Raw genomic sequence first — 26,134 nt, 5'->3', positions numbered from 1 at the left:
AACTGCCTTAGCCCTAACTTAGACCCTGACGTTGATGCAGGCCCTCGATCTGGTGACATTGAGGAGCTGTTCCTTCATCAAGCCTCTCAGATCTGACTTTATGCATCACACCACACATTCTTTGCTGATGGCAGTTGTGGGCAGCATTTTGAGAAAAGATGGTGAGGGAGAGAGGGGGATCTTTGTATCCTTTTAAAAATAAACACTGTAAGTCCTATTTAATCATGCCCCTTTCACAGGTAGATTTTTATTCTCTGTTAAGTCCTGGTCTCGTTTCAAACACCATATAGCCAACTGTAGCCTCTATTGTTCTTAGGAATGTCTGCAGAGTCATTAGTCTCCTCTGCAGGACCATTGATACTGTCCTGACCCAGGTCCTCTTTGCCTCAGGCCAGTCCTCTGGGAGCCTCTTAAATTCCCCAGCTTCCTTTTCGCAGGACACCTGGAGATGGCCACTGGGTAGAGGCATTTCGCATTCCAAACGCCCAGGACGGCGCGGCTGCCTTGCCAGACTCCAGAATCTCACCCAAACTGACCTCAGAGTCGCCTTAATCTGGCCACTGGCCACATGGGTCTCCGCATATAGTCCCCTTTTCACCTGCATGGTCTATTAAATTGTTTCCTTTTACCAAAATATTCTTTCAATCCATCATTACCTAAGAAGGTGAACAGTCACATGCAATATGATGGATTCTGCAGTAGGGGTGGGCTCAGGGTGCAGTGGGCATTCCCAGGAGGAGATAATATTTAAGGTAAATATTAACCTATTAACCCTTTGAGTGCCAACATCATTGTGAGTGACACCAATTTTCCCCAAAGTGCCGGTGTCACTCCCAGTGACTCCTTTTTTTTGATCACTATAAATGTAAATAACAATGGAATAATTTGTATTTTATGTTTTGTTCTTTTTTTGTACCTCAGGTTATATATTGATATAATTTTTTCTCATGTTGATCCAAATTTCAAATTACACATGGCATTCAAAGGGATAAGACAGGTGGGAGTCGAGCAAAGGGGGTGTGGGCAGCAGTGGTTTGTAATGAGCTGCCGTGGCCATAGTTTGGTATGGGTGGGATTTGGAGTAAGAATAAGAGACTAGATCAGAGATTGCAAACTGGGGCTCATAGACTGGAGTGAGCTGCTGAGCAGGTTAGGCTGGCAAAAGAAATATGATCAGATTTTGTGTTTTGGCAAGAATTACCTGGGTTGCAATTCAGGTTGCAGAGTGGAGAAGTGGATTTGAGCACCAAGTGTACATTAGGACAAAAGCTTTCCGTCCAGGGTTGCCGGGGTGTGGGGTAGGGGATTTAGTGGAAAACGGGGGTTGGTGGGTTAGAGTAGGGACTCTGGACCCAGCTGCATCATTTAGGTAGTGACCTTGAGCAGTTCCACTCTTTGGCCCTCATTTTCTCCTCTATAAAATGAGGTTGGTAACCATTCCTATAGAGTAGTTATTCATAGGCTTGGAGTATGGCTTATAGCTAATGTGTATGAAGCATTGAGAATATTGCCTGGTGTATAAGGCTTGTTAAGTGATGGAAAGGGTGCTGTAGACCCATCGCTGGGTGTCCCTGGACCTCAGTGGTCTCTTAGACTTGAATAGCTGGCTTGGACTTGAAGCATGTGGTGAATGCCCGCTATGTGGTTGCATTTCCCCAAATCATGTATTATTCCCTGTACAATCCCTGCCATAGGAGGGCACTGAAGATTCTGAAGTCTCTTCATGGGCTTGGTTTTATCCAGTTCACAGGCTTTCAATTTAAAAACAATTGTATCTTTTTGCTCAAAATCTTTTTGCAAAATGCTGATGTTCATAACTGATAAAATTGTGCTGTTCTGGTTGAAATAATTGTCAAAGGAACTCATCACTTAAACAGCCACTTAATGTCCCCTTCCCTAAGGCGCCTCATCGGAACCAGGAATGCAGTTCGGACATCATTTACCTGGTTAGTTCAGGGAGACGTAAGTGATTTATCCAAGGTCACACATTGAACTGACGGCAGAGTTGGGGCTATAGTGAGTGTCTTCTGACTGCTTAGCAGCCCATTCCCATGAGACAAGGGCTTCTCAACTTTGGCTGCTCATTACAATCCTCCAGTGGGGAGGATCAAGGGTGGACCCCAACTTGAGAGGCACTTAATTGATCTGGGCTTGTCCCCCACATCAACCAGTGGTAGATTACGCAGTCAGAAACAAACATCTCTATGAAACAATTGTCTTACAAGTTTTAGCTGTGAAAATTATTAATTGCATTTTAAAGATTAGTTGTACCTGAGTTTATAGCACTGTTGTGCAGAGGGGTTCTCAGAAGTCCCCAGCTAGGTTTCCACTTACCTGCATGGAAAGTCCCTGTGTCGGTTGTCATGTGGTGGCAGTTGCGGTAGCTGCTGCAAAACACTCTGCCCTGTTGAGGGCCATGGTTGAAATATTTGTCAGAAGCATTTCAGAGTTGCTGTTTGTAAATGTGGTAGCATTCCATTGCAGTGCCGCTAGTTTTTCCATGGGGTTTGAGCTTTGGTTTAAATCATGGCTCTAGAAACGTGAAGACTTTAGGTGTAACAGACTCTGAGCCTAGACTTTGAGACTGCTGCTCCTCCCCCGTCCCTCTCCTGCCCCTGCCCTGGGTCCTCAGACGTTTGCTGGGATTTTCATTTACATTGGGCATGGAAGGACTACGTGTGCAAGTTCTACGCAGGCAGCCTGCACTCTTTGGGGAATTAGGTGCGATGAGCAAGTCTTCCCTTCCTTTTGCCGCTTTTTCCTAGTTATAAGGATGTAATATGACAGCATGTACTTGACTCATGCAGCACATGACAGGAGCCAGGTGTTTAATAACTGCTGCTACCATTGCAGGTAGCGATGAGCATAAACAATAAATCAAGATGTGTGGAATGGCAATACCTTATTTCTGTTGGTGACCAAGTCACAGGTATTGCTGGTACCATTGTGCTTTGTTGCCTCACAGTAATAATAGGAGGAAGTGCTGAAATGCGTGGACTCTCTGAATTCCATCCAAGGATGCCTTACACGAAGAACCTTTTCCTGGGGGTCCAGTTTTATTCTACCTACTTCTCATTCTTTTCTGTGCTTGTGCCTTACTTATCTTGCACACTTCCTTCCTGCTCTGCAGGCGCATATCCCAGGGTACTATGTAAACATGCACATCCTCTCTTCCCCATGTCCCCACCTCTTGTTACAGAATCTAACAATAGCAGCGTATGAAACTGTCACGAAGCCCACGTGACAGGACACCTAAAGGTAGGCCGCCCAGGCCTGTGTGGCCTCCCGAGTCAGACATCGAGGGCCAGGCCCCTTCTGACTTCCTGCCCCAGCACACTGAGTTACAGCTGTCAGCCTTTGTTTCAGGAAGGTTCCTTCACCTGCAGGTGTTGCAGGAAGAAAGGGGGAAGGATGAAAGGCACAACACTGGGCCAGTTAAGCTGTTCTTATCAGGAAAATAATAGCTTTTCTGGAAGTTGCACCCAAGAGACGTCCACTTGAAGCTCACCACACAGTTGCAAGGGAGTCTAGGAAGGTATTTCCAGTGGATACATTACTGCCCCAAACAGAATCATTAGTGAGGCAGAAGGGGAAATAGGTGCCAAGTAAGCATCTGCCAGAGGCGGCCACATCATTTAAGCCTGCTGGTACTTCCCTCACCTGGGCCACCATACTGCCTCTCAACCCATCCAAATTCTACTTGTTCAGTCTTCAGTGCCCAGCTTCTTCCTCCATATCCCCAGCCCACACTGATCTATACTCTTAAATACAGAACTTTCCAAGTTAGCAGAAGCATCAGAGTTGTCTAGGGTAGCCCCTCATTTTGCTGAAGAACTGAACAGCTCAGAAAATGACTTACCCAAGATGATACTGCCGTGGTAATGATAGCAGCTACACATGGGTGCATGCAGTGTTACTTAGCTAGTCACTAGGTATAAATCACCACTTAACCCTCCCAAATACCCCCTCCCCCAAAATATAGCCATAACTGGTATTTCATAGGAAAACATGGCACAGAGATGGTAAGCGACAGGGACATTCAGCTCTGGAGTGACTGCCCAGGGTCTGATGCCTGTACTGCCTCCCACTTAGTGGACTGGTGTTGGAGATGCCTCTAGAGACGTTTCTTCTAATCTTTAAATCCTTGTTCTTCCCACTTAATTTTCCTCATAGTGAGAGAGGTTATTCCTCTGTTTCATGGTACATTTAGTTCATAAGTGTTTCTTACTGCCTGAATTAGGTTGAATATCTTGTTAGGATGGCATCCTCACTTGCACTTTCTCCTCTCTTAATCCCTGCAGCATAGTTTGAGTGATCTTTTAAAAACATGAATCAACTTCGTCATTTCCACCTCAATCAATCGCTTTTTGTTACTTGTAGGCCGAAGTCGAAATTCTTCATGGGCCCTGACAGGGCTGAGTGGTCTAGCTGCTACCTCCCTCTCAATTCTGACCCTACCCCTTCCTTTCCTGCCTCACTGCCCTACTCAGCCACACGGGCATGGTTCAGTCTCCACTTATTCATCAGGCATCTTTCTACCACAGGGACTTTGCACATGCTCTTGCTGCTGCCCGGCATTCTCTCCCCTCCTTTCCTTACCTTGTTTCCTTGCAAGCAGCTCTCGCCTGGTCTTGTGTCTTCAGGAAGCCTCCTCCACTGTGCCCCTCTGCAGGCTGGCCTCACAGCATCAAGAACCTCCTCTCGTAGCACTCACCAGCATTATGATCTTAGATTTATCTGTGTGATTGTTTGATCAGTGTCTCTTTCGCCCACTGGGTTATTAATATTTGACCACACCTGACATCTCTTTTATCCAGTTGTTTATTCCCACTGTCTGTCCTGTAGAGAGTGCTCAGTAAATATTTGTTGACTAAAAAACAAAGAAAACCAATACGTTATCTCTTAGCACTTAGCACAGAATTGAGTGAAAAAGCTCCAGCTGGTAGTTCAGTTGGTTAGAGTGTTGTCCCAGTATGCCAACCAATGAATGCATAAAAAGGTAGAATAACAAATTGATGTCTGTCCGTCTTTCTCTTCTCCCCTTCTGCTTCTCTCTCTCTAAAATCAGTAAGTAAAAATAAAATAAAATTTGAAAAAAGAATTGAGTGAAAAAGTTCTAAAGGGCCCAGATAGAGTAATGACATCTATCACCATAACTATACAATAGCTTCCAGCATCATTCTAATACAGACTGAAAATGGTGGTTACGGGGGTGGAGGATAGGAGAGATGTAATTTAAGGGGCAAACTTGGAATGAGATATAATGTACCATACAGTAAATATAGAAGCAATACTGTATAATAATAATCACACTTGCTAAGAGATTAGATATTAATTATTCAAACTACAAAAAAAATTACATGACATGATAGCTATAATGGCAATCATATTACAATATATAAATGCATCAAGTCAGCATATTGTCCACCTTAAAGTTACACAATGCTGGATGGCAAATGTACTTCAATTAAAAAAATAAAATGAACCAAAAAAATTTCAGCGACTTCAGCTAAAAAAAGAATCCAGTATTTATTGTCACAGGATAGATAAGCCTAGCAGTCAGAAGTAGATGTTCTATGCAGCTTCACTATTTAATCTTCGTAATTAATATATTACTCCTACAGATAGGTCATAATTGAGCTCTTAGCTAAGATTTTAGGCATGTGTGATTCAAACATGGTTTTTAAAACTGTTCATCTTGAAATTGACTAGAAATGGACCAGGAGGTACTAAATCCACAGCAGGTGAGGGAAGGCAGGCCGCACACAGCTGCTCACAGCTGTAGGGTGGAAGAGGGGACTGCTGCTGCGTGGCAGCTGGGAAACTGGGGGAGATGAGAGGCGGGAAAAGTAGAGATGAATCAGCTGCGGGTTTTGAAGCCTTCACTGTGCTGGGTGTCGAAGGGAAGAACGTGTCCTAAAAGTTCAGGATGTAGATCAAAGAAGGTGAGGCAGTTATCTGAGAATGTAAGGGCCCTAAAGGGGGAAATGCGTCCACCTGTCGTTACCCCTTGAAGAACCCACAAACCAAGGGCCTTTCTCCAAAGACTCCAGATAAGGATTAGATGTAAAAGCTGGACTTATAAACACGCATCTGGTCCTCTGGAGTTTCACCTCAAATATCTACACATCAAATTAAAGTAGATTTTGGCCCCAGAGAGTAACTAAGCAGGAGTTAATTTGGTTCATTCCCCTACCCCTGCCCCCCAAGATGGAGAGGCAGGGACCATGTCATGCCGCGGGTGGTGGTAGCAGCAGTGACCGACCGTACGGGCTCCTTCCCTGCGTGTCTTTGCCACGGTTGGCTCCAGTGAGTGGAGACCAGGTGGATGTGCTGCGCCCCAGAGCCTAGCCACGTCAGTGGCACCCGCTGCCGTGGCCACGGGGGCTCTCACTCCTCCCTGTCCCTCTCTCCCCCCAGGAATCTGAAGGCGTTTCCTGCCACTATTGGTCGCTGTTCGATGGTCACGCGGGGTCCGGGGCCGCGGTGGTGGCGTCCCGCCTGCTGCAGCACCACGTCACGGAGCAGCTGCAGGCCGTCGTGGACATCCTGAAGAACTCGGCCGTCCTCCCGCCCACCTGCCTGGGCGACGAGCCCGAGAACACACCTGCTGGCGGCCGCACTCTGACCCGAGCCGCGTCGCTCCGCGGCGGGGTGGGAGCCCCGGGCTCCCCCAGCACCCCACCCACGCGCTTCTTCACGGAGAAGAAGATCCCGCATGAGTGTCTGGTCATCGGGGCTCTTGAGAGCGCGTTCAAGGAAATGGTAGGTGTGGTCGAGGGGTTCGGGGCGACAGGGGCAGGAAGGTCTCTTACACCAAACCCTCGCTTCTTGAAGGTCCCTGCCTGGTAAGGCCTGTCTCTGACCGGCCCACTTGTTGCGTGGTTCTGTGGGATGCCTCCCTTTTACAACAGGGTTTGCATTCTCAGTAGAAGTTGGCAGCAAGATGGATGGAGTTCCTGGCATTGCGTGTACTGGCCAAAATGAAAAAGAAGATGAAAGTGAGGGATGGAGCATGCGGCAACAGGCTTATTAAATAAATGTATGCATTATTACTTCTCTTTGGGCAGACTCATACTGATGCCAGCTGGTACGTTTCCACCTAATTGAAATGAGCATGACTGCCATCTGTTATATACATGTGTGTGGATTCCAGGTGTTTGGGGGAAACAGAGCTTTTACTAAAGTGCTCAAAATTACCCCCTTTTTACAAGTCTGATCTGAGAACAGCTATTTTACCATGATTGGCAATGTGGTTCTCACTGCTTTAAAGACGTACAGGCCGATATCCAAGAATCATTTGTTTTGCTTGGGAACATGAATTTGTTTGTACATTTAAATTTGAATGTGATTGATCAACGAATTCAGCCTCCTTCCCAGTCAGCCTCACTGCTGAGAGTACAGGCAGGGAGAGAGTGCAGCTTCTCCGTGTCCCTTGCTGTCCCTCTGCGTGGTGACAATGGACATTGAAGGTGGGCGCCTGCTCGGTTCTGCACCCCCATCCCTCTTGGAGGTCACTGTCTCCTGAAGCAATGACTTGGGTTCCAAAGATTTTCTCTCCTGAGCAGTGGCACTCTGCATGCAGATAAAAAGTAAAGATATGTAAAGATTGCATGAGGACTGACTGAAGATGGGTGGGTGGTAATGTCCTTAAAACTTGGAGATTAAAGAGTGATGACAAGCTGTTAAGTGAAATGAACAGCTAGAAACATCTCCCCAGAATTACAAGTACACACACTGTGCTCAGTCCAGAATCTCCCAACATCAGGTTGTGTGCTAATGAGAGGAGAAAAGTAAATAATGTTACACAGTGTCATCTGTGTTTATAAGGCAAGAATAGTTCATAGATTTGCTCCTCAAACATACACCCTTTCCTCATTTTAACTCATCCCTTCTTTGGTCCCGGTGTCTCTGTCCTGTCACGCAGACAATGTTGACCCTTTGAGTAGCAGGTGATCTAAAATACACCTCTGTCGCAGGAGGGTCTGGTAGGTGTCAATCCCAAGAAACACACCAGGAGGCTGGAAAAGTTAGTTTAGTGGGAAAGGAATCAAGGTAGTAAAACTGACTTGTACTAAGGCTCGGAATCATATCAACTCTCGTTCTCCAGCTATCATGGAAGCTCTGATGTGAACAAGTGTTTCTAGACACCGGTGTTGAGAATGCTAATATTTAATTGAGGTAAAAATTGGACGATTTGCTTAATAGCCCTAATGGGAGAAAAGGGAAAAGCAAAAGAAACTTTGGGTTTTTCATTTTTCAGTAATTGCTAGTTCTGTGACATCTTTTACTTTTACTCGGAACTGCTGTATTCTCAGTTTCATCCACCAGAGGCCAATGTCGCATTGAGTCAGGCCACCACAGAGCCTCGGGCCTTTTCTGCCCATTAATGACTCAGGGTTACTGGCAACAACTCTACTTGAAATGACAGGCGCATTTAAAAAAATACTTCGTAATTCTTGTCATTTATATTTTTTCAGCTTTTAACTAGCTAATTCATACCTGAAATTTTTCTTGGAAACTTCATTGCCAGCAACAAGATTGGTTCACTTTCCTGTGTCGTTCATTCAATCATTAATACAAGGGTGGGACAAAAGTAGGTTTACAGTTGTGAGTACATAAAACACAGTTTATTCTTGTATTATTATTTATTGATTATTGTATTAGTTTCTGTACAACTGTATACCTACTTTTGCCCATCCCTGTATTTGTGGAGACTTTAACTATATGGCAGGCCAAATTGGGATCAGACAAGTATGAATGATATAAATGGGAAGGACCTTGAAAGAGAATGCAGGTGATGGAGAAGTCTGATAAAGTATTAGTTTCTGTACAACTGTATACCTACTTTTGCCCATCCCTGTATTTGTGGAGACTTTAACTATATGGCAGGCCAAATTGGGATCAGACAAGTATGAATGATATAAATGGGAAGGACCTTGAAAGAGAATGCAGGTGATGGAGAAGTCTGATAAAGAAGTCAAGCACAGGGTTCCCTGGAGAAGTGATGCTCAGTGGGGGTGGGGGGGCAGGAGTAAAGCAGACAAAACCTGGGAGGCTGACCATGCTCTGGGCAGAGGAAAACTGTTTGCATGAAGAACGTCAGAGAGAGAACCCAAAGGGGCTACAGGCAACAAGCTGATGTTCACTGTGGTTAGCAGACAGATTTCAAAGGTAGAAACGATGTAAGGTGAATTGGAGAGACAGTCTAGAACCCACCTATGGAGGACCTGGGGTGCCATATTATACATTTTTGGCTTTAACACTTTCTCTTATTCTCTAATCCATCCCACCCCTCAGCTTCCTCTTCACACTTTAGTTTTTCCCAGACTGTCTCTAGCCCCCAACATGCCAGAGGCCCACCTGCACTCTGCACCATGTGTGGCCTTAAGTGAGACAGTTATCCTACCTCCCGCCCTGCTAGCAGCTAAGCCAGTTGGTGCGTGTTGGCCCAGAATAATCATTAAATACTGTCCCCCTTTACTCTCAAAGTGTTCCTGTTTGGATACTGTCTTTGAGAGTCATTGTTTCAAGGAAGACTTTGGTTTTTTTGAAATGCTCAGTACACAGCTAATTTTCATATCTCGTTGGCCTGATCCTCCTGGTTCCTCCTCAGGCCTTTCAGTTTGGCACTTCCTGGCCATTCCTAATGTTTCCTCATTGTAGTCGGCCACTTTCCAGCTTTCCTGTTGCGAGATGTGCGTTAGATCTTGCAGTTTTTGTGCCATTCTGATCCTCTGTGATAGGAAAACTCAGTATTAAATAAGATTTAGTCATTTCAGCTTTGTGGCCTTCTTGTTTTCTCTGTCATTTCCCAGGCCCAGCAACTAAGCCTCAGATTTGCCTCACTGATGACATTGCTATATCTCTCCCTCTCTCTCTCTCTTGCTCACTCTCTCTTGGTCTCTTGCCCTCTGCCTTCTCATTCACTAGTATAGACTGAGCTAATATTTTATAACGAGCATTCTTCTAGATCCCATGGGGGTCTAGAAGTGAAAGCTTAGATTTTATATTTAGGGGCGCTTGTAGTCTCACATTATATGACTATAGAGATATACAGTTTCTCTTTTATTTTGATGTCCTAAGTAGCATTAAGTAGGGTGGTAGGATGTTAATATCTATCTGGAAGGACAATCATTTCAAAAGATTCAGGAACATCAAGACAGAATAAATAGTACTTATTTCCAGGGAAAAGTAGGTACTAGTCACAAATACTGTATAGACTAACGAAAGTGGGGAAAATGCTTTGAATGAGCAGGAGATAACTGTTTCATCAAATACTGGACGCTTCTTTGAGGACATTGCTTTCCCTTTCCCCTCTGTCCTCGGGTTGTCTGGCATGGCTCATGGCTTGTGGTAAAGGTGACATCTGGCCCCTGGCCTCTAATACTTCCTGTGTGTCTGACAGAGGCAGGTCTGCCCTGCATCCCCCTTATCGGGTCTCATCTTGGATCTTCCTTCATCAGCAGAAAGCTGCATAGCCCGTCCTTTCTGTGACCATGATGGAACATGACCATGGCTTCCCAAAGGACCAGAATTGCAGAACTTTTTGACCTACTTCACTTCTGCTTCTCGACAATGCATTGTAACAATGTCAACTTCGGCAACTAAGTTTTGTCACCTATTGTGTTTAGGTCATTGTTTGGACCCAGATGATAGATATGAATAAAATAAGTGACTTCTAAGGCCTGATTTCAGTGTCCTCCCTACTTTCCCACCGTACAAAAGCAGGGTTGAACAATCCATGTTTCAGTCACTTTCATTGTTGGTCGAGTTGCAGGAGACCTTGCCCTTTGTGGAATCAGAACCAATTAGCAGCAACTAGCCTTTTAGCCTGCCACCTACAGGATTTGAGGTCTGGATACACAGGCAGGAGACTCTTAAAATTCTATCTTATTTTCATTGCAGGTATAGATTCCTCACTACAGTGAAGAATGTTCCAGAAGTTGGGTTGTTATGAGGGAGAAAAATGACAATACAGGGTGTCGCAAAAAATCTGTCCACAATTTTAATGTTTATGAAGTCTGTATTAGCATATAGTTCCCTTTCAACATTCACAATAAACTACAAAAATGTACTTTTTTGTATTTAGCACCTGTTTTCAAACTGATGAGCATTCTGGTCTAGACATTGCTGGCAACACAAAGCCACAGAATCACAAACATTAAGAATAACTTCACTTGGTATTTGGGCACATTCTCTTTCAATGGCTACTTGTAATTCATCTGTGTTTTCAGTTTTTTTAGCATAAATGTTATTCTTGAGAAATTCCCAAAGGAAAAAGCCTAGTGGTGTGAGGTCTGGTGAACATGCAGGGTGATCTACAGGATCTCTTTGCCCGATCCACCTGTTTGGCAGGTTCTCATTAAGACAGGCCCTTCCAGACTTCTGGCCAAGATGGAGGCCTAAACAGACATGCTGCATCATCCTCCACAGCTAAGAAGGAATACAACTACCTCAAAACTAGAGACAACCAGAAGTTCCAGAAAATCGAGCTGAATGGAAGTCCAACAAACAAAGACATAAAAAAGAAATACTCATCCAGACAGGTAGGAAGGGCGGAGCCAGGGCGGAGAGGACGCAGCGTGGTGGCAGCAGCAGTGGTGGTGCGGCAGGCTGCCAGAAAGTGCAGTCACACATTTTAAAAAGTCAGGAGGGACACCTGGGGAGCACTCCCAGCATCAGACCAGACCACGCAGCTCATGGTCCCAGAGCCAGGGAAGATAAAGCCTTATTGCTTCTGGCTGTGCAAACCAGTGGGGGTTGGGGCAGAGGAAGAAACTGCTGGTCTCTCAGCAGAGTCCACTTGTTTAAAGGGCCCCACTGGCCTAGAAACTCCACAGACCTGCCCACTCTGGAAACAACGGCCAAGGCAACAACTAGAGAGGCTAGTCCCATACAAAGTAGGAGAAGTGGCTGGAAAAGGGGCGAGTGCTGAGCAAGCTACACTGTTCCCTTTCATGCAGCGCCACAACATAGTGAAATAGGTCGCCCTGTACTGATGAATCCCTAAGGTGCTCTGGCCCTTACAACGTAACAGGAGTGACACCTCTACCTAAGACACAGAGGAAAACAAATATAGGAGCCTGTCAAGATGAGGAGACAGAGAAGTATGGCCCAAAAGAGGGAATGGATCAAGGTTCCAGGGGGAGAACTAAGCGACGAGGAGATAGCTAACCTAACAAATGAGGAGATAGTTAACCTAACAGATGTTGAGTTCAAAACACTGGTGATAAAGATGCTCACAGGCTCGACAGATATGCTTAAGTATGGCAGATGCATAAGGGAAGAAGTGAAGGCTATGCTAAGTGAAATGAAGGAAAATCCACACAAAACCAATGGTGAAGGGAAGAAAACTGGGGTTCAAATCAGTGACTTGGAACTTAAGGAGCAAAACAACAGTCAACCAGTACAGAGCGAAGAAACAAGAATTGAAAAAAATGAGGAGAGGCTTAGGAACCTCTGGGACAACTTTAAACATGCCAACATCCAAACCATAGGGCTATCAGAGGAGAATAGGAAAAGCAAGAAATTGAAAACTTATGTGAGAAAATAATGAAGGAAAACTCCCCAAATTTGGCAAAGGAAATAGACATAGAAGTCCAGGAAGCACAGAGAGTCCCAAACAAACTAGACTTAAAAAGGACCACACCAAGACACATCATAATTAAAATGCCAAAGGTTAAAGAGAGAATCTTATAAGTAGCAAGAAAAAAGTAGAGTGTTACCTACAAAGGGGTTCCTATAAGACTATCAGCTGATTTCTCAAAAGAAACTTCGCAGGCAAGAAGGGACTGGAAAGCAGTATTCAAAGTGAGGAAAAACAAGGACTTACAACCAAGATTATTCTATCCAGCAAAGCTATCATTTAGAATGGAAGGTCAGATGAAGTGCTTCCCAGACAAGGTAAAGCTAAAGGAGTTCATCATCACCAAGCTATTATTATGTGAAATGTCAAAGGGACTTACTTAAGAAAAAGAAGATCAAGATTATGAACATTAAAATGACAACAAACACAACTATCAGCAACTGAATCTAAAAAATAAAAACAAAATCCAACTAAGCAAACCAGAACAGTAACAGAATCATAGGTATGGGGATAATTTGGAGGGTTATCAGCTGGGAGGGGAGGGGAGAAATGGGGGAATGGTGCAGGGACTAAGAAGCATAATCGGTTGGTACAAAATAGACAGGGGCAAGTTAAGAATAATATAGGAAAGGGTGAAGCCAAAGAACTTATATTCACGACCCATGGACATGAACTAAGGGGGATGGGATTGCTGGAGGGAAGTGGGGTACTGGGAAGAGGGGAGCAAAAGGGGGGAAAATTGAAACTACTGTAACAACATAATCAATAAAATATACTTAAAAAAAAAAAAGGCCCTTCCATCACGATGGTAATGTGGAGGCACTCCATCTTGTTGAAAATAAAAGTCCTCATCATGAAAATCTTCGTGAATACGTCTCATGGCTGATTCCTGCAGTACATTCAAGTAAGTGGCACCAGTTACAGCACCTGCAAGAAAGAGGGCCAATCAATCCACGCGCAGACAAACTGCACCACTGCGTCAGTCATGCCTTCGCACTTCTACCACATTTTCATACTTCCAGTAGCGCTTCAAAATAAACTTTCTTTGTTCAAAACTTAATCTGTTTTCAGCCATTATTTCTCAACAGTTAAATCTCAAACAAACAAAAAACTCAGCAAGTTACCAGCTATTACAGTCTGGATACATTTTTTTGAGACACCCTGTATTTGAACTTGTGAAACTACCCTATCTCTTCCTATTACTGGCTAAATGCTTGGAAATAACCGCTTAGCTTGGCTTTGTTAATAAAAACCATATGGTGAAAAAGAGGAAGATAAGTGCAAAGCTTACTTATAGTTTAGAAATCCTAGTGTTTTAAAAATCAGCATATGCACGGTAAGCTGTGGACCTGCTCCTCTGCCTGTATTGAAGCCAGAGTTTTGTTTTCTATGTTTCTGGCGCACCGGGAAGTTCCGCCAAGGAATGAGCTGTGATTCCACTTTGCGCCAGCAGGTGGCAGTATTAGGCAGTACTTGGTTTTGTTTTTTTTTTTCCTTCCTCATCGCCTCGCTGACAGATTGGCTGTTCTCAAAATAAACCGAAATCAGACCCAGATACTAAAACCATGCCGAATCTTATTATTTGTGACCGACACTATTAAAGCGTGTTCAGAACTATGTTTCACCAAGCTAGAGGGAGCTGCCAAGTCCTATTGAGACTACCCAACATTTGCTCCTTTGTACTGTCTGATACTGCTTTTCCTTTTGCAAGCTGAAATTGGTAGGAAACAAAGAATGATCCCGTAGTTGTATCATCTCTAGGACTTTCAAACCAAATTAAACCATCCAGAGCAATATATTTTCTGTCTTGCAATTCTTTTTTGCTGAATTATTCTCATTTGATACACATCTCGTTTTTCCCTTTATTGCTCCTGTTCTTTCTTGCAACAAAAAGGAGCAAAATAAAACCCCAGGTCTTAAAAATTGGATTCATTCTTTGATTTAGACATAAACCTAGGTTAAATGTAATATTTAGGCAGACACAACACAGGATAAATCAGTCCTTCCTAGGAGAAAGGAGCCTGGAGAGGTCTGCAGGACTCTTGACTGACCAGATAAATCAATTATCTCGTTAATTGAATCTCGAGTATTTAAGTTGATCCTTTTAGACCATACTTGAATGATGATGTGTGCATGTTTTTTACTAGTTTTTCTAGACTTATGTCTTGGGGTTTGCTGATTTCCTCATTTTAGCTAAAGTAGTTTAGTCAAGTAGTTTTAGCTAAAATGAGGAAATATTACAGATCGAGCCTTGCTTAGCAAAGAGCAGTAGGCAGTTTTTCCCATGATTGCATTGATTTATTTTTTCCAGAAAAAAATAGCCAAACCTGAGGGGTTTTAAAAGAAATTAAAATTTATGCATATTTTTGTATATTTTACCTAGAGTGTGGGAAGCTTGAGCTAATTGGAAAAGTTGAGTGTTTGAGGAAAACAGGTAGTTGATTTAATGGTAAACATATCTTTATTGACTTCATTTATCATGTTAGCTTTGGTAGTAAAAGAATTATCCAGATGGTTCTTTAATGTTCCTTTCAGTACTAAGATTTTGTGAAACATCTTTTAAAGAGGAATAGGTGGTGTAGGAAAAAAATAAATGTGCTGTTTTGGCTTCTAAGAAGGGAAGAGGAAAGCAATTATTTTTAGACCATGTTCTAGTTACACCCAGTTTTAGGAGAAGTAGAAGAGTGTATTTTAATGTCACTGAATCCTACAGGGTGACGACATTGATAGAAACACAGATTTCAAATCCTTGTCACTGTGATTCCAGAGAGCACACATGTATGTTACCACACAAATAGGGGTGGGTGGCTGAAAGCATGAACACATCAGCAAAGCTTCTTGGATAAAATGTAACTAGGCTTTAGTCCACTGTTTCTGTGAAAGAGCTACCAAATTCAGCATTCCTTATGATTGGAGAGCTATAAAGGGAAAGTAGTTGAAACACTGGAAAAGATGAAAGAAATGATGAAATTAATTAGAAAAAAAACTATCAACTCACTATTAACTTAATCGCAAGGGAAAACTGGGCAAGCTAACTGGAGTGTTTCCCAAAAAATAAAAGGCAAATATGAACTCTACCATAGCAGAAAATGTTAGTGTAGAACATCGCCTCGATTTTCAAAAAAGGATTACATAATTTTATAATCAGGTTTTCTTGTGATGTTAACCATGATAATGCATGTACGATGGAGAATAAACTTATTCGTCTGAGTCCCGGAGGACTTCTTTGCCGTGAACTCTGAACCATAGCACTACCCCCTTCTGAATGACGCCATAGATTTAAGTCTGTCAGGAGTCATTCACATTCCATGTACAGCATGCAAGCAGGTGGGTGCTCAGGGATTTTTACTAAAAATTGTGTTTCATTCAAACTTGAGGTATTTAAACAAATATTGATTCTGGATGTGAAAGCATCGTTTCTGTAGCTAGAACAGTTCCTTTCAATATATTAAAAAGAGTAATTTGGACGTGGACTTTACATGCCAATTTATATGTTAATTTAATGAAATATGTATCATAATATCAACTTTGTATTATTTATTTAAATGCAAAGAAATGAAATCCACCCACAGACTTCTTTGTGGATAGAATTATCAGTTCTGTTTCATGCATCGTTTGGAGGTTAAACAGACAAAACTTATACCAGCTGGATGCTTGCTTTCTCCTTTCTTTCACTTCTGTGTGACAGTTCTTCCTGGCTGCCACCCATGCCTTCTTCTTCTTCTGGTCCAGTCATCCCTTTGTAGGTTCTGAGAGCCATTCATTTTTTGTTCTTGTCGTGGGACTTCATTTTACCTGAAGCATGGGTTCCTGCTGGCTTACCATCTCAGTGAGCATTTATTTGCATTTTAAGTTGCATTTGTGAATTGTGGAACGGATTTCTCATATTATTGCAGGGGTAAGGTGGTGGGAGATCATTCTGAAACCCAGGCATTTTTACATGGATGACTTTGTTTGCCCACTTCCTAGACATTTATGAAACTACATTTTACCTGGCCTGGTGCATGTAGGTGTTGAGGGTCTAGCAGTGAGTAAGACAGGTCTCTGCTCTCATTCATGGAGTTTTCGGGCTGTGGGAAGGATCTAGATGGTCTGCTAAGCTTCTCACACACTCTGTCTAATTTAATCCTCACTACAGACTTAAGAAAGCTAATTTATATAGTTTAAGTAAATTTTTAAAGTCCAATATAGTCTTGGAAGGCAACCCCTCATACTTGACCTCTTGTGCAGCTTTTTTTAAAGAAGGTCTTACATATTTATTACTGAACCAACCTGCTAGTGCAGAAAAAAGTCAACAAAGAGAAAAATCATTCTTCCAGTAATTTCGCAATAAAAACACTCAACTACCCAGACAGAGGTGATCTTTTCAGTGATCTGAGAACGGGCAGGCAGCCTGGGTACAGCACAGACATGTGAGCCGTCTCTCCTGGGCAATTCCTTGGACCCAGCTTGGCTCTTCTTCAGTGTCTTCTCTTGGGTTTGTACCTGATTTTGTTACCAGTTTTCATGCAAATCCGATTCTGCTTCAGTGTCTTGGCCAGGAACCTCTTGATGCAGAAAGTCTTGTGAGAAGACATGATGGAACCTTGTGCAGCTTTGGGTGCCGTTGTTCACTCACTCCTTTATTGGAGTATTTCTCCACTTGCTTCTAAACTATCCTGCCCCACATGCACACACTTCCCCGCTCCCCGTGGCTCCTCAGCCCCCCAGTCCTCTCCCCCTCCCCAACTCCTTTCCAGTATGGTGGTTTCTCTCAGCTCCTGTCTTTGTACTTTTTCTCTCCTTACTTTTTAATCAATATGCTGTTCCTATTCTCCAGCCTCAGCTCAGGCTCCCCTGTTTCCAGTTTCCCACTGGTGATTTATCTAATGTTGTAATACAACGTTAGGAAAATAAAGCAATTGCTGATAAATGCTGGACTACAAAATCCTCTCTCCTTTTCCATGAGGAGCTGGCCGAAGTCACTGAGTTCTTAGGTCTGTGGGTTTCTAAGAATCACAAAAGCCTTGGCCCTTGGTCTGCCGATGGCGCCCTTACAATCAGCCAGGGCACCGTTCCTTCCCTCTCTGTACTGACCACCCAGCCCGCATTCCCCCTCCCTCTGTCCCACCAGCAGACTTCTACTGGAATGTTTGGAATTATTTTAGCTAGTGTTTAGTTTATTTCCCTAACTCAACTTGTGGTGACAGGACCTTTGCTTCTGTACTGACATAGAATTTACAAAGACATCTGCCTTGAGAATGATGCATACCTTGTCAATAGAAGTGTGTGTTTTTAATTTTCTTGGAGAGGCTTCATTGGTAGCAAGTAATAACGTAGGCTTTGGAGAAAGAGAATTGAACTGGAATCCAAACTCCAGCCAACTAAATACGGGCAGGTTACCCCATGTCTGCATCTGAGCGAGTTAATAATGAGGTTATGAGGACGAGAGGAGATTCTCTCTGTAAAGTGCCTGGCGCACTACCTGACACAGAGGGTATGCTCAGTGAAAGCTGATGGTTATTCTGCAGGCTCATCACTGTCGTGAATGGTGGGAAGGGGAAGTCAGACCAGAGGTCAGGAGCTTCTGTCTTTGATCAGTAAGACAGGAGGCAGACTCCTGCCTGCATTGGATAGAGCACACTGTCCTTTCCATCACTTCTCCTCTCCAGCTATAGGAGAAACTATTGATTGGAGACTTTGGGGTTATAAAACATTGATAGGATCAAAGTACTTGTCATTATCTGCCTCTCTTTTGTGTCTTCCACATGGTAGCTCAGGCAGTCCATACCAAGACTGCGTTTTCCACAAGCTGTGATATTTATTGACTATAGTTGGTTTTATTCTTCTCGTTTTTGCCTGATTGTATCTGTTGCCATCCCTTGTTTCCCGTCTCTGGTCCACAGATGGTCTCGCAGGGAACAGTTTTATGCCAGTTGCCAGTGTCCGCTCCAGAAATGCTCATTAGGTGGTAGAAAAACAAGTACTGAGGATTCTTTGTCTCTTCCTTGAAGCACATTCAGACCCTTGGGGAGCGATGCTAAGAAAGTCTTCGCTGCACGTTGCTGTACAGTCCAACACCGACTTTGTTTTCTTCCCCAGGACCTACAAATAGAACGAGAGAGGAGTTCCTACAACATATCTGGTGGCTGCACGGCCCTCGTTGTGGTTTGCCTCCTGGGGAAGCTGTACGTGGCGAATGCTGGGGACAGCAGGTGAGCAAGTCAGCCTCTTGGTTCTTACTGGTTCCTAGTGCCCTTTGATAATGTTTACCTTAAAAAAAATGATTAGAAATAAAATAATCCCACTTGGAATTAGGTATTGATAAAGATAAGTCTTCTCCATATGAATAAAAATGCATTTAAGAAGAGTCATCAGGCTGATATTAAAAGGCAGGCTGTCTTCTACTTGTCCACAGTTGCTGTTCAGGTAGATACCTGTGATTAATCTAAACTATGCACACGGTTTTTGACTTCAGGACTTGACTTTTAATGAAAGCTTAGCAGAGGTATCATAAATGAGAGACAAGGAGGGAGGAAAGGAATTTGTAAGACGTGGGTGTTGGGAGGGGGCACGGGAGGACTCCCAGCTGGCTCCACTTCTGCTCAGTGACTTTGCACCGTCCGCCCCCAGAAGCCCGGGAGTTTCCTTTTATGCACACGCCCTTGGCAGCTGCCTTGTCCTCTCTTCCGGGTTCAACTGCAAGGCCAGGAGATTATGGTTGAACTTTATCTATCCAGCATTATGAGGAATAAGATCGACTTGTGTTTTGTTTTTATCTTAAATAACTGCTGTGTCCTCACTTTAGGTGGAGGGACTTTTTAAATTACAGACTTTGTGAAAGTATTTCAATATGTATCACACACTTTTCTGCCCGTTTAGTAACAAAAGATGTTGGCTTTATAGCAGGACTTTTGCTAAAGACTGACTCTTTATTCTGAAAGCCATCAAAGTAGTGGACTCCAACCACAAAGTCCTCAGAGGAGGAGCAACTTCCCGCACAAGCTGTGACCTTAAGATGCTCCCAACCCTCTGTCTCCTTCCTCTAGGTCACATGCCTCCTCTCAGCCAGGCTGCGTGCTCTGGCCCTCCTTGAAGTCTGTCTCCCGACCATTCCTCCCCTTCCCTATCTCCATCAGGTTGTGGCTGCTGCCTCTGTAACCGAAAGACCAACCCCGTTGGGCAGTCAAGGAATTCACCCTCATTTCACAGTCATGCGTTGCTTAACAGCAGGGATACGTTCTGAGAAATGTGTTGTTGGGTGATTTCATTATTGTGCAAGCATCATAGAGTGCACTTACACCTCGATGGGGTAGCCCACTACACTCTAGGCTATACAGGTAATCGTATGGACCACCTCATATCTGTGGCCCTCGTGACTGTGCTTCCACTTACAAAGCAGGTGGAGTCTCGGGGGGCTCCATTCCCTTTAGTAGGGCATCCTTTCCCAGGCTGTCCACTAAAGGTCTTCAAACCAAAGGAGAGTAAACTGCCAAGGCAACAGTATTTGGGATTTGAAGATGGATGTGTTTTGGCGGTCTATGTATTTTTAAAGCATATGTGGATTTCTAGCCTACTCTGTAAAATACCTGTTTCAGTGTACAATTTTGTATGAGACGGCATGTTTTTCCCGTGGTTTTCTTTCCTTAGTGTTGCTTCAGGATCCTGGCAAGTGACAGACTCCAGCTTACCGCCAGGGCTAACAGAATGAGATGAAAGGGAACCAGGAACCAGCCAGGGGAGGTGAGGCCCAAGGAGGCACGTACCACCCTCGGCCTGCAGGGACCAAAGAGCAAGTGCTACAGGGGCCAGGGGCCCGGGGCCTGCGCAGGAGCTCTGGGAGGGAATGGGAAGAGAGAACTGAATTCTCTCTCTGTCTGCAGTTCCCATTGGGTGAGCACAGCTGGAAGCCAGGCGATGTGTCGCCCAGGCATTGCAGGGCACAGAGGTCAGCTAGCAGGTCACAGACACAGGCCGAGACTGCGTCTCCTGGGGGAGGCTGCTTGTTTTTCCCTTCGCCACCCCAGGATTTGAGCTTCTTAAAAAGAGGAACTCTCAGTCTTCAGGGGCCTGTTCAGACTCATACTGAGGAGCCAGCTCTAGGCCTTTGTTCTGTTCTGGATCTTGAGCTTTTCGGGAGACAGGCGAGTAGATAAACGGATGATTCTCTTCTGTTCTGAGTAAGACTGACTCAGTGACTGAGCTGCTGTGCTCATCTGCACCTTTTGTCTTCCTGCCTAGTTCCGTGTCCTTTGAAACGAGTTTGCTTTCCTGGCCCTTCCTGGGACTCCTCCAGTGTTGACTGAGCCTCACTTCCTGGGGACGGGCCCACGCCTCATCCCTGGTGGCCCTCATCCCTGGTGGCCCTAGGCTAAGAAGATATTCTGTTCCAGAATATCTTTATGTTTGGTTATTCTTTTTATAGATGCAGTTTCTCCCTAATGCCTTTTCCTCACTTTGGAACATGGTTTTCTTCAAAGCTCTAAGCTCCTTAGCAGAACCACCCACCCAGCTGGGCCTTCCGCTCCTATTTCCCAGAAGCCCCAGGCTCCTTTTCCGGCACCTGCCAGTCCTAAGTATTCATCTTCTGGACTCTTGCTTTTCACGTGACAATTTCTAGACCAGATCTCAATTTCCCCGTCTCTAAAAATGGTGGTAAGCACTGAACTAAGTAATTTCTACAATTTCTGACATTCTAATGATTAACCTTTGAAGAGTGACACTTTTGGAAAGTAGAGCAGTGCTGTAAAGATTGTTCTTTTGGTTATTTTAACTTTCTTAGAGTCACTTTTTGAAATTTTAATATAACTGAAGTTTCCTTGTTTCTGAGTATCCATAAAAGCATAAGGTTTTACATGTTATTTCCAATAATTTAAAAAACCTTTTACCCTTATTAAAGCTGTAAAGCACCGAAAGAAAAAATTATCCTATGACAAAATAGCATCTCTAAAACCTAATGAGCTTGATTACATTTATAGTATCCTGGCCCCAGTATCCGGATATGAATTTGGGTTTTTATGACTGATCGGTTGGATCTACTGTTCACTTAAGGTCATATGTCACGTAGTTGTATGCACCATCCACAGGATACCTTAGAGAACACTTACTCATGAAGTTGCTATTTTCAGCTCTTAGGTGAACAATAGAGACTTCGTATCATCTTACGTAAGATCATTGAGTAGTTTACATGCTAATAATCATTATAGGTATTTGAGCTTACAAAAATATTCAGTTATTCCCAAGAAACAGCAATTCAGTGAACTTTGATTGGACCTGTGCAAATGTAGGTCTTGTATCACTTATGTGGTTGTGAATCAAGGTCTCAGTTTAAACAAATGATTAGAGCTGACAGAGGATTCTAGCAACAGGACCCTAATTAAATTAAGTGCTAGTTTTTGTTCTTTATTGCCAGATATTGACTACCCTATGTTTACTTTAAATCTTGACAGTTTTCAAAGCGAAAGCAAATTCTAGTTATAGGTTCACTATCCCATAATTACTTATACTCGGGAGAAGAGAACCTTTGCACCGGTTTGATATGGAAGCTACTGGTGGCCAGAAAGGGTGTTCTCAGCCACTCAGTTGTGAATCGTGTGATTTTCCCATTAGGTGCTTTTGTGCTGGGGGTTGTGTTCAGGGGAAGCCGTACGCTGTTTGTGGCTCACTGGTGCTTGAGTTAGCGACCACCTTCTGTGTAGGATGCTTATGGTGGTGCCAGGTCCACAGCCTGGGGCAGACCTGCCCTTCTCGCCTCAGCGGAGTAAATAGCCCTCAGAGGCACAGGCCGTAACTGCGGAATGCACGCCAGTTGCTTTATTTTTCCCAGGCAGAGGCAGCCAACTCAACACCTAGGGGATCATAAGGGACTAGGAAGGAACCAGATGGTGGGCAGATTCTCACTTCAAGTAAAAATGAACTGGTAGCATGCAAATGTCATGCAAAGCGGTATGCAAACTCTTACCCATTGTGTTTGAGTCACCCGCTCCTTAGGGCTCTGGCTGATTCTTCAGTCAAGAAGACACTTTGACTCCTGTTTTAGAAGATTATTTCATTTTATTTCTAGAGCTATGGCACTGAGAAGCCAACGTGTAGATGTTGGTGAACTCATTCACATTAAAGAAACCATTTAATATTTGTTAGATTCATGATTTTGCTCTTGCCAGATTATTAGTAACAGCAGGAATAAGACAGCTAATAAGGTTTAGGCACATGTTAAATACTGTAACAGAATCATGTTTAATGCTCTCAGTAGTGTAGTGAGAAGGAGGCAGTGTTAATATATCAGATACGTATACTGAGGCTTACCGAGCTGATGTGGCTTGGGAGAGTCCTGCAGCTTCGAAGGAGCAGAGCTGCCTTGTCCTGCCCAAGGCTAGTAGTCAGAGCTGCAGGTTCTCAGTCAGCACCCGCTACAGTGGGTGGGATTTCCCACCCATGCTAAGACACGGGTTTTTGTTTTGTTTTTCACATTTTAACATCTCTAAAATCAACAGTTTTTAATTAACATTTTTCTTCCCTATGTGTGTGTAAATTAATGGTATCCCTTACCATCAATGGCATCTTCGATTTGGCTTAGAACCATTTACGGGGTGCAGTGAGTGGAAGGCTGTACTAGGAACTGTTTCGAATACACTGCAGTGATAAAACAGATAAGCTCTGGGAGGTCCAGCCCATTCACTGATGACATTGGTAATGGTATTTTCTCAAAATGAGGGCTGCAGTCCCTTCACAGAAGTCCCAAAGTTCTATGAGACCAGTTTAAACTTTGTATTTTCATTTTGATGATACTCGTTGAAAATAACATAAGCATTTTCTGCTCTTCTGGATGATTCCTGCCACAGATCAGACGTCCATTTTGTCCTGTTTACAATTTCTTTGGCAGCAAGTGTCTTATAGACTTTTTCAAAACGAACCATAGGCTCTGGGAGTACAGGGTCATCTTCATGTTCTTAAAGGTGCTAAAAAGGATGGGAAGGTCAAATGTGCTCATGAGGCAGCTCTGGGTAACAGGAGTGAAGGAGCATTCCACAAATTGTCCTTTAAACAAAGGCATAGTCCAGCAGCTTGGTTTTCATTCATTTCTCTTTCCCTCGTTTTTAATTCTCCAGAGGCCCCTCTCCCCCCATTTAAGTTAAAGCTCTTTTTATTTAATTAGAGGTGAATTCTTCTGGCAAGTCTGAATTTTCCTGAGGATAAGAGTTAGGTATTAAATTCGACTTAACATTTCTCAATTTAAAACCAATTAAACATCTGTGGTGTCTTCCACATTTCTCCCCTTTACTAGTGGTAAGATATAAGATAATGAAATGTGTCTCCAACCTAAGTGAGTTTAAAGAACTACTCATTCCTTTTTATGTTCATGGACATAAATGGCCAGCACAGAACCTTCCTGAACCTGCTTATGGCTAATAAGTGGTTCATCTCTCCATACCTGCCCGTGAGCTGCTGCTTTGATAGTAGTCTTCCTCCGAGTTCAGAAAGATAATTGATCTTCCACGGACTACCTGAAGTTCACCACTCCTCTCACTTTCTTTGACACATATCTGAAAAATAGCATAGAAAGAAACCAAAATTAACCACCATTCTCTACTATGAAACCTGAATCGCTATTTCTATCTTTTTTCTGTGTGGCCCCATCTTGTTTAGTAAATATTTACGTTATCCCTTAGCTATACCCATAACCTATAGAACAGATTAGGAAAAAAAAAAATTAACACCAGTTGATCACAAGTACAGGAAAAGACATAGAGGCCATGTGTTTGTTCAAAATGGTCTTTACTGTTCCTATCAATCCACTCGCTGTCTGCACAGAGGAACCCAAGAGGCCCTTTTCTCTCTGGACTTACCCCCTGGCTCCTCCCCTTGGGATTTTTTTTCCCCCCGAACCTCTCCCTGACCCACTTGCCCTGAGTCAGTGACCCTCACTCAGCCTGTGGCCCCCAAACCAGCAACAGCAGCAAGTGGGAACTTGTTAGAAAAGTAAATTCCAGGCTTCTACCCCAGATCTACTAAATGAGAAAGCCAGGGAGTGGGGCCCAGCAGTGGTCAGCAAGCCTTTCAGGTGACAGACGCAAGTAGGAATCTTCTCTAATCTTTTCTACCCCGGGCCTCTGCGAGAGCCTGGAAGGAGCTGCGTGTCCTCAGGGTTTAGAGATTCCAGCTGCCCCAGCCCAAGGCTAACAGGACACACTCTAATGCTATCCAGCCTCCAAAAGGCCCGCCTGCAGGTGTCCCCTCGTGCTTTCTGATGCTGCTCCTTGCGGGGGAGGGGCCTGCCTGCTCCTCTCCCCTGGCAGTGGGCTCCTTTTTGCCATCCTGATACCCTGGAACTGGTCTTTTTCCTCGAAAAGTGGTTAGGATTCCTTGCATGACCCAACTCCTTCTCTCAGACTCCCACTCACTGCTGCGTAGTTCTGAAGCCCCCATCCCAGCCTGCCCCTCCTATGGTTGGGCCCTGGGGAGAGGGCATTTTGGCTGTGGTTCCCCCATCCCAACCAGGTTCACTTCTAACGACCTCCCTTGACTCCTCACCCACTGAGGAACTGGGCTGGGAAGTCTCATAAAGTTGGTAGAATAGAGTATTTGCGCTTAGGAAGGCTGGCATGAGATTATTGTGGTCAAGACAGTGACCTTATGTATCTTTGGTTGCTGAGATAGGGTGAAACAGTGAGTCTGTGTCGGGGGAACGTTATGGTAGAGAGCAGCAGAGCTTTCTCTCAGGGAACTCTAGGGCACTCCAGTATTTTCCGAGGATGTGAAACCAGGTGAGGAGAACTAACAACATAGAAAAAGGCCTTTAGTTCCCAGGAAGGTAGGCGAAACCTAATCAAGAGAAGCTTAATCATAGTCAAGGTGAAGGTAATATCTGTTGAAAAGCAGAGGGTGGGGGGCAGTATCAGGATAGGGGAGACTAAACTTATTAATGGTTCCCAGTTTTTAAAAACTGGTTTAAGTGGACAATAAAGTCAGTGTGGTCAACGGTGTGGTGTAGACACTAGAACCTGATGTAATCATAGGCTGCAGCATTTGAAGTATATGGCAAATAATAGCTAATGGTTTTGGCTGGCTTACTTTGTCTCAAGTGCCATTTCTAATTTCTAGGGCTTTACACGAATAACCTAATTAATCTTCACACTGACCCTTCTGGGGAAATACTATCATTAATCTGATTTTGCACATGAAGTCCCTCTCTAGGTGACACAGTTCAATGTGCACATCAGTGAACAGGAGACAGTGAAGAGATTTGAACCACGTTTGAAGGAATAACAAAAACTCAAATTAACTAGCTTTTTCCAACCACATGAAAAAAATAACTTGCGTTGGTATGTTGATATAAAAGAGGTCTTTGGGTATTTGCAGGTGTGGCCGAGGGGGGCAAGGCTTGCTCTCCATCAGTCTGGTAGAGAGGTAACAGCCAGTGGAGGACAGAGAGGTGGCTGAAGGCAGGGACTCACACTGCCTGGGCCTGTCTTGGCTCTGCCTCTTTTAGTTGTGTGTGACTTCGGGCCACTGTCATGCTTTCAGTGCCTCAGTGTTGTCATCTGTAAATGCGGGTGATGGTAGTAC

General features: G+C 44.0%; 1 protein-coding gene and 1 pseudogene across 1 annotated transcript in view; one reads left to right on the top strand and one right to left on the bottom strand.

Moving 5' to 3' along the window:
• Nucleotides 1-26,134, top strand: part of PPM1H (protein phosphatase, Mg2+/Mn2+ dependent 1H) — a 252,010-nt gene that overhangs the window by 122,284 nt on the left and 103,592 nt on the right. The window contains exons 3-4 of the mRNA XM_090273548.1: nucleotides 6,421-6,765; nucleotides 18,671-18,783. Coding sequence (XP_090129674.1) covers nucleotides 6,421-6,765; nucleotides 18,671-18,783 — 458 coding nt within the window. The remainder of the gene's footprint in view (nucleotides 1-6,420; nucleotides 6,766-18,670; nucleotides 18,784-26,134) is intronic.
• Nucleotides 16,933-17,166, bottom strand: LOC150012062 (large ribosomal subunit protein eL39 pseudogene; annotated as a pseudogene).

Source organism: Furipterus horrens, unplaced genomic scaffold (assembly GCF_987537825.1).
Source record: "Furipterus horrens unplaced genomic scaffold, mFurHor1.1.pri manual_scaffold_4, whole genome shotgun sequence".
NCBI lineage: Eukaryota > Metazoa > Chordata > Mammalia > Chiroptera > Furipteridae > Furipterus > Furipterus horrens.
This window is presented reverse-complemented; position numbering and strand designations above follow the sequence as displayed.